The 17,272-nt window shown below is 41.5% G+C and overlaps 2 protein-coding genes across 6 annotated transcripts in view; one reads left to right on the top strand and one right to left on the bottom strand.

Annotated features, from left to right (window-relative positions):
- The window catches only part of msi (RNA-binding protein musashi), an 87,899-nt gene that overhangs the window by 58,797 nt on the left and 11,830 nt on the right, over nucleotides 1-17,272 (top strand). For 3 of the 5 annotated variants that reach the window (XM_017248904.3, XM_017248901.3, XM_017248902.3), the window contains one exon: nucleotides 63-101. The exons of the other annotated variants lie outside the window; for them this stretch is intronic. In XM_017248904.3, the coding sequence (XP_017104393.2) occupies nucleotides 63-101 (39 nt within the window). The remainder of the gene's footprint in view (nucleotides 1-62; nucleotides 102-17,272) is intronic. 5 annotated transcript variants of the gene reach the window in all.
- LOC108130472 (uncharacterized) lies at nucleotides 6,857-9,239 on the bottom strand. Its single transcript, XM_017248907.3, has 3 exons — nucleotides 9,146-9,239; nucleotides 8,042-8,738; nucleotides 6,857-7,667 (listed from the first exon to the last, which is right to left on the bottom strand). The coding sequence occupies exons 1-3, from the start codon at nucleotides 9,183-9,185 to the stop codon at nucleotides 6,857-6,859; spliced, it is 1,548 nt and encodes a 515-aa protein (XP_017104396.3). The 5' UTR covers nucleotides 9,186-9,239.

The raw sequence follows: 17,272 nt of genomic DNA, 5'->3' as shown, positions 1-17,272 counted from the left end.
ATGCATAATATACCTCATTATAATCATATTTTCCTATCCGTTTTCCTCTCTGTCCATTGCAGGTCAGTATCCGAGATGAATGCCACTTCTTTATACGTTGGGTAAGCCATAAGACTTCGTTAAGGACACACCTTTTAACATTAATTATAAATATGTATATTTTTTAAGTAGACGTAAGGGCCGTGGAAGGCTACCAACAATGAGATTTAAGCTGCGATCGAATTATTTATTCATTTTGCTTAAAAACCTCCTCCCCTACCTGGCAAGCTTAAATTCATTTTTGTTTCGTTATGCCCACGCCACAGAGTGGGTTAAGGGAAAATGTAAAAGCAAAAATTCAAATAAAAATGTAATCAAACTTTCTGGGGGTGGGATGGTGGAGTTAAGTGGGTCCAGACCCCAGCGTTTCGGATAAAAGCCAACTTGAACTTGGTTTTCGCTTTTGCAGCTCATGCGGCTTTTATAATTGGCATACAAAATAAAAACAAAAGCAAACTTTAACTGAAAACTGCCAGTCGAGTTTAGATTTACGTAAAGTTTGAGAGCCTAAGCTGAATAAATTATTTTCTCGTTACCATCGCCTGGTATTCTGCATTAATTCAACAGTAATTTTACGCCAGAAAAGACAAAAAGTTTGGGATAAAAAATTCCAATAAACATCCATGCAGAAAACAATCAAACAATTATTATTAATCGATGGGTTTATTCGTTTATATCGCAACTATATTCTGTTATAAATTGCTTAATTTTTTCCCAAGTGCTTATAGCATTTGCGTACGACACGAAATGAAATACAAACTCATGTGTTACAATCTGAGCAAATAAAAGTGAAGCTATTTTGGACGAAGTCGAAGTTCATATACCCTTGCAGTTAAAACCAGAAAATGCAGACCCCTTGCAGACCAGAAAAATAAAAAAAAATTTAGAAATTCAGGCCTGCTTAAGTGCAACCTATGAGAATCGAGGAGGAAGGCGCCATTTTTTTATTTAATTATTTTAAAATATTTTATTGAATAGTTGCCAACGTAAATCAACTTCAGGAATGTTACCCCTCGCAAAAAAACGGTAGAATATTACTATCCATTACTCGACTTGTGGGGGCCTTTCAAAGCCGGCAATGAAAATATGAACCCTTACATTATCAGATTTATAATTTGTAAATTTAAATCAAAATTAAAATACTCTCTGGAAGGATATAAAAATATATATACGAATATAAATTTCCAGAGCAAGAGAAACAGTGGTTTGTAAAAAAAGAATGGAGGGAAAGGGTAGTTGCCACGGGGGCAGGAGTAGGGGCAGGAGAAAAGGGCAAGTGAACTGGCAACAAACGACAAAAATTGTGGTGGGAAAAAGTTGCCGGAACTCGGACGTACATATTGCCCCATGGCATATGCAGTTTTTACAGTGTTTGCCATACGGGATCCATTGGTATGTGGGGGGTCACCGAATGTCATTGTTAAAAGTTGTGGGAGAGGACGGTATGGTTGGGTATTCCTGCCCCTGGTAGCCATTTCCACTATCCGCTTTCTGGGGAATTGCATCGCAGTTAAGGAATGCCGAAAAATCGCATTGCTCATACAATGAATTATAATGTAGAACCGTTCAATTTGTATTGTGCTGGTCGATGGTTGCAGATTTTCTGCACATTCAGCAGCGAAGCAAAAGGCAGGATCTTTGCATGGCACAACAAATAACGAAAAAAAATCCTCGGGAAATCCTAGGAAATCTGGCATATATATCCTTTTGTGTGTGCTTCTGCTTGGGTGCATGAGTGTCCTGGGATGACTGTCAAGCTTAATGGTAAGTAAAGTTACTTTTTGGTCGATTGTTGTGGACAGACTTCGTAATGGAGTTCCTTGGCGGTCTTTGAGAGTGTTTAAAGTTGAGAAAGCATTTTTCTTTTATGTATTATTCAGTCGAAAACGATTAACTTGTTACTTTGCCGCAGATGACCATTCTCTACTCACCTCCCACCGCGGTCACACATGGCGTATGCGTAATTAATTTCCATCACCTTGACAGCAAAACAATAGAAAATGGTTGGGGCGGGAAAACTGCACAGCAATGAACTAAAATGTAAACAAAAGGCCTAATTTAATTATCCACGTTACTTGGCAAAGGCCATTCAAGTTTGCTCAAGTTTTGAGGCGTTTTCGTGTTAAGGTTGAGTTTTCGTAAAATTCTTCGAAGGAAAACTTTTTATGACCATCTTCGAGGCGTCGGCTGGGCCAATTAAAAAGCTACATTTTCAGCTGACTTGGCTTTTTCCGAGTGTGTCTCTCAGTGTGTGTGTGTAGGTTAATTTATTTGGCTACCAATTGGCACGTAAAGGGTTAATTGTGTGCCAGTCAGCAAAATATACTCGACTTAGTTTATCGATTAGACATAACTTGCACATGTTGTTTTCAACCCCCAAAGGGTCTTAGCCCGTTTGAACTTCACACTTTACTTTAACGCCCTTCTAGTCATTTTTGTTTTCCAAAGTTGTTTGGCTTCAGGCTGCCTTGAGATTTGTGTTATAAAGCAAGCCGGGCCTCTTATTATCCATAGAATCAATTTTAAATTAAAAATCACTCATACGCACCGTTTGACAAGCACACTGACAGCTGCGGGTCTGCCGCTCAATGCCAGCAAAATAAATAAAAGCTCCTCGCTCAGAATATATTGCACAAATGTCAAACACCTGGCCAAAGCCACCATATAAACTCATTTTAAAAAGCAAGCAATCAACGTGTCTAGAAACATCGCCAATCTTCCTAGCCCGCCCAGGACTCTCCCTTGATTTCGGTTCTGGTTCCGACAAGGGCTTAAAAAAAGAGAGAAGTAACATTTTCAAAAGCCCCCTCTTCACCACTGGCCAGCAATTAAGCCAGTTTGTAACAATAAATTGTAGTTGCTGGCAGGAGCTTGAGGTGTTTGCCAACTATTCTCTATATTGACTTTCAATTTGTGTGCCAGACAGTTGAAAGCATTTTATTTTTAGAGTTCCTTTGTAAAAATGTGAAATATAACATATTTTAAAATATATTTCTGCCAATTAGAAATAGAGTTTAAGCCAATTAGTTTGTAATGCCCCCACTTCAAGATAGTTCCAGCATCAAAGGTCTATCTATATCAAAACTTTTTGCTATTCAACTTTAAATTTTTTTTATCGTCAGATATCTATAATGGATTACGTTCCTTTTCTCTATAGATTTGCAAACATTTGCCAATTGGCAAACAAATGCCAAAATAAATCAAAATCAAACAAGAGAAACTGCAACCCCTATAAAATGAACAAAAAAAAAATGAAACCAAACCCCTGTGGTGCCCTTAAAAACTTGTTTCCTTGGCCGCTTTACAAGCCAACCTCAGACTCACCCTGCCCTCCAAGCCCACCTGCAACTCACCTGATTCTCCAGCCCTCTACCCCGCTCGGGCCTGTCTTCCCCTCGGTCGCACTTTGCGCTTGTACAAACACGTAATCGAATAATCCAATTTGTTTGCGCAAAAACTGAAACTTTTTCATAGGGCTTCAGTTGTCGACGACGCGCTCTTTGAATTATTCCAAGCCCCGAAACCCCCAACCTTTTGGGCTAATTGTTCCAGCGAGTTTTGGGCACAAGAGCAGCGTCCCCAGAAGGCTTCGTCCCTCCGCCCCAAAAAAGCTTGTTCCTTTCCGTTCTGTCTATGAAATGATGTAATTGTTACCAACAGTACGATTCGATAGTTCTACCAACTTTGACGTTGAGTGGTTTTAGGTATTTTCCATTGCAATGATTGTTACATTATTGGATTCAAGGTATTGCCCGAAAAATTACATTCAGCTACGGAAATTTTGTACATTGTTCTTACAAATTGAGTTTTATTTTGTGACTAGTTTATGCAGAAAGAAAAAGGGTTTACTGGATTATCCTTTTTCATTTCGTTTTGTGATTTCCCTTTAATCAACATTCTGGTCTTTGCCAAGCCGAGCAATTTCAGCTACTGTATCCTGCAGACTGACCTTTCAATTAAATAAACTGACTGCTGGTCACCTAACCAAAGACCTCCGACTGCGTGTGAACAGTTGAGCAGAATGCCACCCAAAAAAAAGAGGTGAAAAAATCCAATCCCCCCAAGGCCACCTGCTGTTTCTGTTGTCAGGCATCTTTTTGCACCCGCACGGCGCCAGGCTTTGGTTTTTCGCCACATTTCTGTAAAACAATGGTTTCTTTTCTCCGTAGCATAGGATTCCCTTTCGATTTTCCTCCAAATTTTGTAGTCCTGCATGCTAAACAATTTTTGGTAACTTGGATTTGGTTTGATTTTTAAACAGGAGCTTAAACTTTAAAGTTACATCTTGTAGCAAAGGTATAACTTATTCCAAAAAGTGTAGTTTATAAAGCGAGTTACTTTAAAATATCCAAAGTAATGCCTATTTTCTAGAACTCATTTTGTTCAGTGGCTTCCCCCTACCTCCCAAAGCAGTTTTCTGAGCCTGACACTGTCAATGGTTTTGCCACAGGACTCAGTAGCTCCCAGAGATGAGACTATGAGCAGATGAGCAGCTGAACAGATGAATAGCCGGCTAATCCTGCCGCTTACTGTTGCAACAAGAGCTGCTTGTGGGCAAAGTAATATGCGCTTTGAGCCAGATACAAACAGCTGGAAAACTTACCGGGCGTACCCTTGTATCCTGATATCCTTGCATCCGTGCTGTCGTGTGACCATGGTGTGCGTGCGCCGGAAGCCATTGTGGGCTAAGGCGGATACCACTAGGTGGCAGGTGCTAGGAAGAGTAACGTAACGGAAGCACGAGGCGCGACACTTTATGACTGCTTCCCAGGGACTTGTTCCGAGTTTGGTTTGATGGGCTGTCAGTTTGAAAAAAGCTGAAACAGCAAAAGGCAAGCATTTTTAGGGGTGGCATGCAACACACCCTTAACCCCCAACTGCCCCCCAAAAACAGGAATTAGGAATGCATTGTCTGAGGGCTCAGCTCGGCTCAGTGTTCAGTTTTCAGTTTCCAGTGCCACTCAGTTCGGCTTTCCGTTCACTTTGCCGTTTTGCAGTTTGGTGCGTCAACTCTTTGGCTCAAGTGCGGGCCACACTTCATAGGCTTCCCAATTGCCACCCCCACCGCCGCAATCCGCCCAGAACCCACAACCCTCTCAGTTGCACTCCACCCATTCCCTTTAGCCCCCTTGGCTGGAAGACGCGACACAAATTAGCCATCTTTTTGCTATTTTTTTTTAGCCGTCTTTCCATTTGGCTGAGAACAATTTCAGTTTGCTTTGCAGTGCACAACTGGCAACAGTCGGCGAGACTTGTTCGATTCACTTCTCAGCTCGGTTCTTTTTGTCTAACAAGTTAACCAAGAATCAAAATTAAATTTTCCAATCCCAAAGTGAGTTTTTTTAGCTCGTCTCAAGCTAATTGAATTATAGCTACTACTGCTGGTACTGTTGCAAGTGCTGCATGTGAGAAAGAAGAATCAAATCATTTCAAATTAATAATTCGGTTTGTGTGGCAAGTGAAAGAGGAAGAAATATTAAGTGAAAATATAAGAATTTCAAATAAAACTCAATTTCTTCATTTCCGGATTCATGAATTACCTAGAGACCATGTTATGGTAAGAAATATTCAATTAACTGAATAAGTAACTAACTTTGAAACAAAATCAACATGAAAACATATAAGAAACTCACAAGAAATGTATACTTTAACGTGGTGACTTTTATCAATTTATTTAAAAACTTGTAAAACCCTTTGAAACATATTCAAACATAAAGTTTTTATGTTTGTTTTTAAACATTTCTTTCCACATTTGCAAAAATTTGTCCCGCCTGAATATTCTTTTATAAATTCAGGGCTATGTTGATAGCAATATTTGCTCGGCTTTTGCCAATATTTGTTCACGTAATTTCCCATTGAAGCCATCCACAGCTGCCAACTTTTCCGCCGTATTTTTTTATTATTGTTTTTCCTTGCTGTTGTGCCCTTTGGCCAATTGCTGGTTGTTCACTCAAATGATGCGTAAAAATCACATTAGCGGCAGCCGTGCGACGTTTTGGCCGGCTCCAAGGCCTCAATAGTATCTCATAGAATCAGTGTACAAAGCGCTGTGTGTGTCCATGACCAATTAAAGCCAACATTGAGCTAAGCCAAGTTTTTTTAATTTATGAGCTTTGCACACAAAAAGCTAGCTAAACATTTTAATGGGTCTCTGGAGGAGAAGAAGTGGCGGTGAACTTTCTTTTTTTCTAAAAACTTTCTTTCAAGTCTGGCCTATAAATTAAGCCAGTTGTATGCAGAGTTCCTTGCGGAGCAAGGATATTTGTCAGGATAAATTTAAACAGATTGCATGTATTGTGTAAATCAAAAAGCATAGAGAAATCCCATTTAAAGTGGAAATAAATATTATTTTAAATGCTGATGTAAACTGCAGATCAATTTTCCCTGCACCCTTTTGTTAAAACTCAAAATTTTTTGGTTTTTATTACTTTTTTGGAGGGAATATCCATTTCTACATGATTTTACAGACCGAACTAGATTCGGTTTTTGTGTTTGTACTTATATTTTCCTGCATGCAAGTTTGAACAGATTTTTTCCCCCATTTCCTGTAGATGACTGTGACTGGCATGAAAAGCATTTTACACATGGCAGCGTTTTTTAATTTTGCCAGCCAGCTTTTAGAAATGGAACACTAACTCATAGACACTCACACACCCACATACACACACCGATACAAAAACACCAACACTATCACAAATACCAATCCACATGTGTGTAATACAACGTGCACTTACTAATTAGAAATAAAAACGCGAAAAGCACCCGGCATTTCGCTCATTACGTTCTCTTTGCCGTTTCTCTGTGTATTTGTGTGTGTTTATTTATTTGTGCCACCCTTTGGGCCAACATTTTGTGTTTTCACTGGAACTGCAACAGCAACAGCATAGGGCGGCTGGTCATTTGTTGGAAAATAATAGACACCGCGCCGTCTGGCCAAGAACTCTGCAGTAGCATTGGCCAAATCCCCGCCCATGGTCTGGTTAGCCCCCTCTTTGATGCAACGGTGTAAGCGGGTCAGCTGTTGCCATTCAGAGGTCGGGCATCCGCGCGCCAGGAAACCTAAGTCCTCAAGTCCCGTAAACTGAAGGCTTTCGGCAAAGAGCATGAAAGCCCGCCAGTGGCTACATTCAAGCCAGAAGCATCCCGGCTGCTGGCTACCCCAGTTGGCATAGAAATCCACATGGCCCAGGGGTCGATCGAAGCCATAGCTGCCCACGCTCGTGTGCAGGACTTCGACATACTCAGCATCCTGCGAGGTGAGTCGCTCCTTTTCCTGGGCGTAGCGAAAGAAGGGCAAAGCCGGATCCAAAGCCCTGATCATCCGAAGACGTCCTGTCTGCAGATTTTTCCCCGCCAGGCCAGCTACATGGGCTCCCATGCTGAAGCCAATTAGCTGGAGATCCTCAAAGCGGAGTCCCGCCTCTTGGCTCAAAAAGTCCACGAACTTGGCCACCACCTGGCCCACTGGCTTAACACGATAGCTTGCCGTGATGTAGTCGGCTATGGCCCCACGTCCCCAGTCCACGGTGAAGATGTTGTAACTGCCATTCTGGAGATTAAAGTAAGCAGGCAGCAGGGCGCTGTACATATTGGCATTCTCGTTTCCCAGCCAGCCATGAATTAGGATTCTGTGGGGGTTACAGAGAAAAGCAGGATTAACTTTTGTTTTGTCTAAGATGGAATTGAAAGGATAATTTTTTTTTTTTTGCAATTTTGTTTCTGTAATTTTGTCTCTAGCGTATTTTCTAAAATTTAATAAACTTAAAAAGAAAGAGGATTAGTTTTATAGATTTTGTTTCATTTTAAACTAATACCATAACAATTCTTACTAGTTCTTACAAAAAAGGTAGTTATTAATAAATTATATTAATGTATATCCCAATGGATTACAAACATTTTAAAAATATTTAGCTTTTAGAATTAAACTTAAGAGTAATATAGGGTAATGTAGAGTAATGTTACGCCAAAAAAAGCGATTGAATTTTGAATCCTAAGCACTCACCTGGTGGGGTTAAAAGGATTAAAGCGGGACCTCCGTAGGGAAGCGGCATCATAGAGATTCACCTGTTCGGTGATGACCTCCCCCGCCTCTACCTCCCCCTTGCTCATCACATTTAGGCCAAAGGCAGCGGTCAGTGTGTTGCCCACAACCTGCTGGAAAAGTCGTCGATGCGGAGCCTCCTTCTCTTTTTTCTGAAGGATATTCGGCTTCAGGTCGAGGGTGTGCAGATGGAAGTAGGTATGATGGTCGGCATTGTAGAGCAATTTGTAGTCTGGCTGAAGGCGGAGTAATTGCTCGGCCGTGCTGGGATTGTAGGCCAGGTTATGCCCATCCCACATTGGCAGCCGATCAGGTTGCTGTCTGCTCATTAGGTGGGACAGTCGAGCCATTTGTGTGTCAAAGTAGTCGGCCTGCCCCGGCGCGGCGTCCCGATTTCTCATCCTCGTCCTCGCCACGAGTGCAGTCATCATCGTTCTCATTCCGATGGCACTTTCCACTTCATTTGTCACTTTTACTTGCACTGCGGGTCTCTTAGTTGCAGTTGCCTTCGCCAGCATACCTTCGCCAGCATCCTCCTCCACCAGCACCAATTGATTGTTTTCTGCAATGGCAACAGCGGCAGCAGCAGCAGCATTGTCCTCAAACCCAGCCCTATAATCAGAATCTTTCAGTTTTGCTGCAGCGAGCCACAAACAAACTGGTGTCAACGTAATGAAAGTGCATTAGGCTCGAAACTGTGCAACTAGAACAATCCGCAAATGAGCCAAGTACACAGGGGAAAAATAAAAGTGGACAGGGAAAAGTAATTTATCCGGATTTCTCTAATACAAAAAAACTTAAAGCCAGGATTATTTATTGAATTTTATTATTATTTTTAAGTATTATAGTTTGAAGCAAAAGCTTTCGTATATTTTGTTTCTTCATAATCAGTTTTCAATATTAGATCCACTATTTCACTTTTTCACATCACAAGATTATTCAGAGACTTTAGTAAGATATTTTTTTATTTTCTATTTATTTATAAATCTTTTAAAAATCCACTATCCACTTTATTTTCCTTGTGTAAAAGCCAATGCTGTCGCAATCTATAATGATGATAATCACCTGCCTGGCAAACGAGCAGTAAACGTAGAAAACTTTCCATCTCTCATAAGTACCATATATACCGAGGGATACCTTCTTTTCACGACGATACGGGATTTACAACTGAACGTAAATTAACGAAAGAGATAAAGATTTTGGCACACATCTTCGTCAGCTGCATTGCTTTAAAGCTTTTTATTTTTTATGTATTTCGGATGTTTATTATGCAGAACTTTTCTCACTTTTTCTTACTTTCGACTTCATTGATTTTTTATCTTAACAAGCGGCGGTAATTGTTAACGGCTCAGTTGGCTGGAATTACGGTGTGAGTGCCTGCCATTAGCCGTTAATCTGTTGGGTCAACAAAGCTGTTGGCCAAGAGTGGAGGTGGCGATGACGGGATGGGAAGTGGGAGAGATATTTGTGTCAGTGACCAAGTTTTAGGGCATTTAGCACTCACAAGCTTTTTTGGGATAGGTCAATAAACGGATTTAGACTAATTACATTATATTTAAATTATTTAAGTCTTTAGGAAGTTAAGTACTTCTTTTTATAGGCTCAGTATACCATAGGTTTAAAGGGGACATTTAGTTTAATTAAGATATGTATGTCTATGCGAAATACGAAATACTGATAACTAATTTGATATTTTTTTTAACTTTCAGGTAAGTTGACATATTTTGATTAACCAACGCCACTTGGCTCACCGGAAGTAGCGGGCGCCATTTTAACGACATCCGGCGCGTGCATTTCTGCCTGGAAACTCAACACGAAGAAGGACCTCCTGAAGCTGCTCTCCTTTGGGTTTATCGCCGATCGCAGAACGTGACGAAAACAACGAGAATAAAAATGTATTTAGGGTAAAAAAACAGAAAACATAGACGCATACAACCCGCAGGCAGGGACCGATAAACGAAGGTAACCAACCATATCTGAGACCGTTTCCTCTTATCGGGATTATGTATATTGAATATGATGTCACAGGGCATACGAGGACATTTCAATCCCCCCCTGAAACCATCCCTTCCGGGAGATGATGATGATACAGCACAAGTTCAATGTACAATCTTTTGTCGTCTCTGTTCAGATTTCTGCATTTGCATTTTTTGCAGCGCCCCATTGTTGTTGCAATGCGACGACACTCAGACAGGATTTGTTTTTTAACACGCTCCGGAATGGGCAAGGTGGAGGGAGTTGGGAGAAGGAGGGGCGGAAAACAATAACGCGACAATAATCGATTAAAAAACAGCGACTGGAAAAGGAGCTCCGGCACGGTCTGAGCTTTGTTTGCCTTTTACTTTATGGCCACAGGCTCAAAAATGTCACTCGAATGACTTTTATTACGAGGATATTCAGAGTGGTTAAGGATGTTGCGAATGGTGGTCGGGGGAGTAGGTTTTCGGCTGCAGGGACCCGGGAAGTGGAGCTTTGGACTATTTGCCCGCAAAATACTTGAGTCTGTCTTTGGTGTCAGCATTTAGCAGACGAGTGTCCCAACCCCATCTCCGGCCTCATATGCGGGCATCAACGTTCATAAATATATGTACAAGTATGTCCCCCTTCGTCCTTTTCCACTCCGCCTTTCGAATCGCAAAGAAGCATTTTCTCAAGTGGCACTTCTCCGGCTGCATCCTGCGAACATAAGCAGGATGCGTTGCTTCAAAGCGGCTGACTCAGCCTTACATATTCCTTTTGAGGAGCCCTGTTGTTGTGTGTAAACAATGAGCCGAATAAACGAATTTGTTACATCAGTTAAGGTTAAGTGAAATTGTTGACATCAAATTTTATGGCTAGGCTACACCTCTTGAGGAACTAAACGAGAATGTCAAACATGGCTAAGAACCTATTAGGAGCTACAATAAGTGTAGTTTCAGCCATGTTAGTTGTTTGCTGAATATACTATGTTTTAGAGGAAAATAAAAATATGCTTATATTCAAGCTTGGAATTGGTTCAAAGCCTAATCTGACCCTATTTAGGTTGGGAAAAATTAGAGAAATATTTATCAAAAGGCTCAGATACTTAAATACTCAGAAACCTAAACAAATTTAGGTTTTTATTGCCTTTTATTATTTAAAAAATCATTTTAATCAGAAGTCATATTTCTAAATCTATGCGTTTCGTCCTTTAACAGAGATAAACTTTTACCACTGTTGTAGCTCTGTTAACATGTATCCTGTTTTATCCTGTATAATGCTAGAAAAAGCTTTTTATGGTGAGCTTCACCGAGTTTCAAAGCTTCGCCATGCAGCGAGAGAAAAGTTTGCAGGATAAAAGCTGGAAGGATAATTTCCAAACCATTTTAAGCTTTGTCAGGACAAAAGCTTTTTAAGGCTTCAAGGTATTTGAAATACATATTTTTTAATTTGTTTCTTAGAAATCTTTTAATCAACTCAAATATTTGGATCTATACTTTTATTATTTTTAATTTATTTCAATAGTCGTCTTCATAATTGAGTAAAAATCCTTCTGCTTAAAAGCCTTAAAATTAAGAATAAATTAACTTTTAATGGCTTCAGTTTATTTACTTCCTGTTGGCCAATATCCCAGAGAGGCAGACAGCCGACCTGTCGAAGTCCTTCATAACCCAAAGTGGCCACTGCAAAGTCTAGTTTGTCTAACAACCTCAAGTGGCGTCTTTAGTGATTCACCCACCCACCCATCCTGCGCTTCTCACTTCGTGCCCCAGAGGATTTGCTATGCAAATGTGCAACCTGACCAACTGTCCTTGCCACATATTTGTTTAAGGATGCCACATACATGTAGCTTTCTGTAATTTGAAACTTTTTCAATAGGGCGCTGGCTAATGTCACACCTTTTAATTAACAAAATTAGAAAAATGCGTCAGACGAAGTCAACATCAAATTTTTGTTTATTTTAATACAAGAAAGAGTATATCCATTTCTCACAGTGTCCTTGTTCATTTCGATGCTGTCATTCTTGAAAACGAGTGAGAAAGGGGAGCAGCCGTTGTCGGTTTTCCATTTCCGAGTGGGTTGACTTGAAAGCATTTTGCAGACTGCAGGTCCTTGCACCTCCTTTCCCCTGCCACCTATTTTTTGTTAATGCACTTTCAAGCACTTAATAAGCTCACAAAAGCGCCGACAATTTGCATGAAACATGGGCGGGGCAACGGGGAGCAGTCTCTTGTTCGCCGGGGTATCCACTTGCCTTAACCCTTGAGTTTTTCCGGGCATTTACATGCACAGCCACCCTCGAAGCCGCTCTTACCTGTCCTTATCCTTCTTATCCTGTCAAAACCTCATCCTCTATCATTTGCGTGTTGTTTTTGTTGTTCCGAAAGTATCTATATATATGTGTGTGTGTGTAAAACGATTACCCTTTCATCATATTTGAAGTACACGAGTGCAAGTGCGTGTCTGGCTCTCTTTTTCCCTTTTCGGCTTCCTGTCTCTTTCGCGCTGAGTGTGTTTAGCTGGAAAAGCCGGCAAACTTGGCAATTTTATTTTTAGGTCAACGTAATTTCCGCACTTTTTTATGACAGGAGCTTTCCTTTTTTTTATAGGGGAAAGGACTCCCTTTCTCGTGTCATTTTAAATGGTGTAATTATGTATTTAGTGTATAATGTGTATATTCCATATCGTATTTTATAGGAAAACATTAGGGATATAGAGGAGAACAAAGTTGATTTAAAATGCTTATTTAAATGAGTTTATTATCCCGAATTGAGAAGGGTTTAATTCTACCGTTTATGAAAATAAGAAACAAATTTTCAAATTTTAAAAATAAATACAAAAGAGTCCCTAATTTAGAAATTTGATTGAAACTCCCTTTGAAATATGATTTCATCTCATTTAGTGATAAAACCCATAAAGAGATACGAAATAAGATCCTATGAAACATAATTCGTTTCAAATAGAACAACTTCACCACCTTTAGTGCATTTTTAAGGGCAACAACCCCTAATCCTGACAAGGATGCAACGAGTTCCTGTTCGTGTAGATTCATCTTGGCTACCTCAAGCACAGCTTAGCATTGTCAATTCGATAATCACAACAAACGCTTAGCCAATTTCGAAGTATTTAGGAAGGCTCACACACACACAGACACACGGATGGGCTCACAAAGGCAGAGATATACGCCCATCAAGGCTTTGATCCTTGCTGACAGTTAACAGAAATAGCAACAGCATGTGCATCCTGGGCCGGCAAACCAGCAGCCTGGAATGGTTATATCCTGGGGGGGGATCCACCCCGTTCTGCGTCTCTTTGTAGGCTGAAACCATTATCGTCATCAATCGCAAGAGGGAGTCCTAGCCAGAGCCAGAGGAAGAGGATGAGGAAAAAGATGAGAGCAACCCTTAGCGAAAAAAATATCCCCCTCTGGCTGCTGCATTTAAATCGCATTTTTCAGCTGTCCCTGCTCTGCTCCCGATTCATCATCTTCCCATTGTTGTTTTTGCCCCGAAATCTTTGTCATCTCTTATATTTTTTTTTCATTTTTGTATTCCTATGCAGTCCCCCAACCCCCACCGTCCTCACGCCTTTGAAGTATTATGCTTAGGGGTTGATGACGATGACGATGACGAGGAAGCTACCAATTCTGGTGCAACTTTTGGCAGCATCTCCCAGAACTTATCCGGCTGGCAACAATTTTTTCGGCACAAAGTGCACCCCTTGCCATCCACCACCCCCTTAATGCTCTTTCCACCCCCACGTCCGCCCACAAATGCGAGAAAAATCAGGGAGTGGTCGCCTTGCCCTTTTTTCCGAGGCTTTTGTCCTTCTTTTTCCATCAATATTGGCTTCAATCAAACAATTATAGCCCGGGTGTTGGGTGTATATTGTGGTAGCATATTTCATAAATTTTCCAAAATGTATGTTCTATAACTTTGTTAATTTTCTGCGTAGGTCCCTGATTGATTCTCTCAGCTTTTGGTCTACACACAATCCCAATGCTCCTTCGCCTAGGACGCTCTCTCTCGCGACGCTCTCTTTCCCACGCCAGCCATCTCTTTCCCGCGCGCTCTCCCTGTCCCGCTCTCTCTTGCCAGATTCTGCAGCATCCTGCTTATCCCTTTTCGGCCTGATACACATACATACACAAACACACACACACTAATGCACGTGCGTCGCTGTGCGGCTGTGTGCGAGTGTCCTGTGAGCTTTGAATTAAAAATGGAAAATTGATTTTTCCGGTTGCTCATATACACACACAATGGCATATAGTGCGTGTGTGTGCGTTTTTCGTTAGACTGTCAGTGTGTGTGATGAAGAATTTCCCAAAAGCCGGAAAAGAAAGTCCTGCTTGGTGCGTTTTCCTTGACTTTTCCTCCTCGTTGCTAATGACGCTCAACAATGTTAATGCCCCGACCCAGCAGTAAGCTATATAGTATAGAATTACAATACTGCTGTGACAGGACAATATCATCGGCAAGCGTCTATATGACGTTATATCCTTTATAGTCGAGTTCTTCATATTTTCTCAGAAGACACTTTTCGTTTTCAACAATTTGGGAACACTCCATTTCTAATTTACATTTTAATTCATGGGAATCCCGTTGAGGACTCTCTCAGAATAGTAAAAGGCCAGGATTCTGATTGTGATTTTGGCCCGCTTTCGAGACCGTGATCCGTCATCGAACCGGGAGAAATTGCACGTACGGAAACCAAAAGTTGACTGAAAGGCAGCCCAGGGTAGCGGCCACCATCGTCTCCGTTTTCGTCATCGTTCCGTCCATCTTTCAGGCTGTCGGGTAGTCGGGTTTTCTGGTTTCGAGTTTCGGGCTTCGGGCCTTAGAGGGTTGCGCGCGCACACCGATTGCAAAATATATATTCTCGTATCTCCCCCGATTTCAGGGGGTTGGTTTGCCCGCACCCTCTCCCTCCCATCGGCGTGTGGCCCGGACTGTGTGTGTCCCGCCGTTGGTATTATTCCTTTTGTGATGCATAATTTTCTGCCGTGTACGGATCTGAGCTTCCAACTTGAGGGTGGTTCCTTCCAGTCGACTTCGCTTGTTCCAGTCCTGAAAGCCGAGCGCCGCGAAAGCCACCCCCCTTGCCAGCGCACATAGTGGGTATATATGATATATAGACCTTTCCAGGCGACGCACACTCTCCGACAGCAGAATTCATGCGGCGTTTCCCGGCCCTCTGCACTTTGCCCGGTGCAAGTGGCTCGTCCTCCACCCAACAAAAAATCAAATGTAAAAACAATAAAGTTACGCCATATGCTTTTAGCCAGGCTCAGACCCGGAGCACCCACCCAGAGCAGAAGGGTTGCCATCCGTCCATCTATGGCGTGTTTCCATTTCGTGGCATTTTTCTCAATGAAAATACCCCTCACAGACGCTGCTGCTGCGGCGCTCTCGCACCTTTTTCCCGTCCAACTGCAGTCTTGTATCTACATAAATTTTTTGGCAGGTTTGGCAAATGCAGGGCAAAGGGCAAGTGGCCCGGGAGCTCAGATGGGGATGAGGCTAGAAAAGGAGGAGAAAGTCGCCTGCATTCGCACGGAGAGGCTTTTGAAGCGCAAATCCATGCAATTTGTTGCTGGAATTTGTCGAGTGTTTTGCTGGCATGTTGCAGTAGATTTTGTTGTTTGTCGGATTGTTGATTTCAGAGACACGAATCCTGGATCCGGCTTAGTGGACACGGAAAATTGTATTGCAATTTTGCTCAGTGGCTTGCGAAGTCATCCGGTCTTTGAGTAGTTTTCTGATTGCAGTCTGTCATTCAATTGATGTTGTGGTCTTAGGGAGTATTTAGGGAGATTTTCTTAAGGATGGATGGGGCAGACTAGAAAAGGTGAAAAGAAGGGCCTTAAAGTATGCAACAGATGTAGAGACAGCCTCTATGAAGGATAATGAAATAGTATATTGTTACATATTTATGAAAAAAAGTGTCCTTCACATTTTATTAGCCATCTACGTATGTAGCTCCCTTATAGGCCTATTACTTATGGCAACATTTAAGTGCTCAATTACTATGTACCACCGTCCCAGTCCTGGGGTGGCCATAAAAAATTGAGTAACGCCTCCTGGCTAAGTACCTATCCTGCTGTTTATTTGACGCAATTAAAAGTGCGTAGGGGGTGGTCCTTTGTAGGGATATGAAAGGTTGGCCAGCCGAGCCAACCGAGCTTAATCGAATTACATATCGCGGTGACGAACGCTGATGTCATCATTTTCGGCATTTCCTGCACAAGTTTTGGCAAATCCTTTTTGTGTGTGCGCCAGACCCTCAGACCCCACCCCGAACCAATAAAAGGATTCTTATAACAATTCATTTTTCTGGGTCAGTAGCCATAAAATTGACAGACGTCTTTCACACGACAAAAAATTCAAGCAGACGACGACGCGCCCCGAATTCCGCCCGCGTCACTTCGGGAAAAGTTCAACAACCGGCGGTGAAAAACTCAAACACCCACAAACACACACCCACCCAGACACACTCACATGGTGGAACAAAACCCCCAGAGCTACCCTCCCATCCAGGTCGCTTCCTCTTTCAACTCGCCTTTCAACATCTTCATTGAATTATTTTGCAATCTATTTTAATAAATTTCATATCCGTTGGCATTATTTCCCATTTCCTGGGCCAAAAATCAATAACGCACTTAACTCAGCCACGATTTCTTTTTGCCCTCACACACATGCGTTCAATTTAGCACACAGTTGCGCATTTACACACACACCCACGCTGAGAGGAGAAAAAAAAACCTGGTCTCAATTTAAGACCGAAAATTGTCCAACCAATTCTTTTTTCGAGGGATATTTTTTTGAGCTCATTCTCCCCTGAATGATGTTTTTTTAGAGCGCATGCGCGCTGGAAGTGAGATTTTGGCCAGGAAGTCCACAACGGGTGGGTGGAACGAGGGGTCCTTACAAAAGGTACAGCAATTTGCTCGCGGCATTAACAAAACATATTCATATCTAAGTAAGTTATTTATTTTGTCTTACTTGGTTACAACAGCTAGACAGAGGTGCAGCAGGACATATTTTATTTAGAGAAACATGACTTCCATGCTAGAGGGCTTTTTGGTGGCCTTTTTCAAAATGGGCGGGGGTAATAAGGATAGTTTTTTACTTACATTTCTTTAAAATTATCTTTTAAAATGCAATTCTATAAAAAAAAAAAGATTTTTGTATTATATTATAATATTTTTGTTTATTTTATTCACTAATTTTT

The sequence above is a fragment of the Drosophila bipectinata genome, chromosome 3R, assembly GCF_030179905.1.
Source record: "Drosophila bipectinata strain 14024-0381.07 chromosome 3R, DbipHiC1v2, whole genome shotgun sequence".
Taxonomy (NCBI): domain Eukaryota; kingdom Metazoa; phylum Arthropoda; class Insecta; order Diptera; family Drosophilidae; genus Drosophila; species Drosophila bipectinata.
This window is presented reverse-complemented; position numbering and strand designations above follow the sequence as displayed.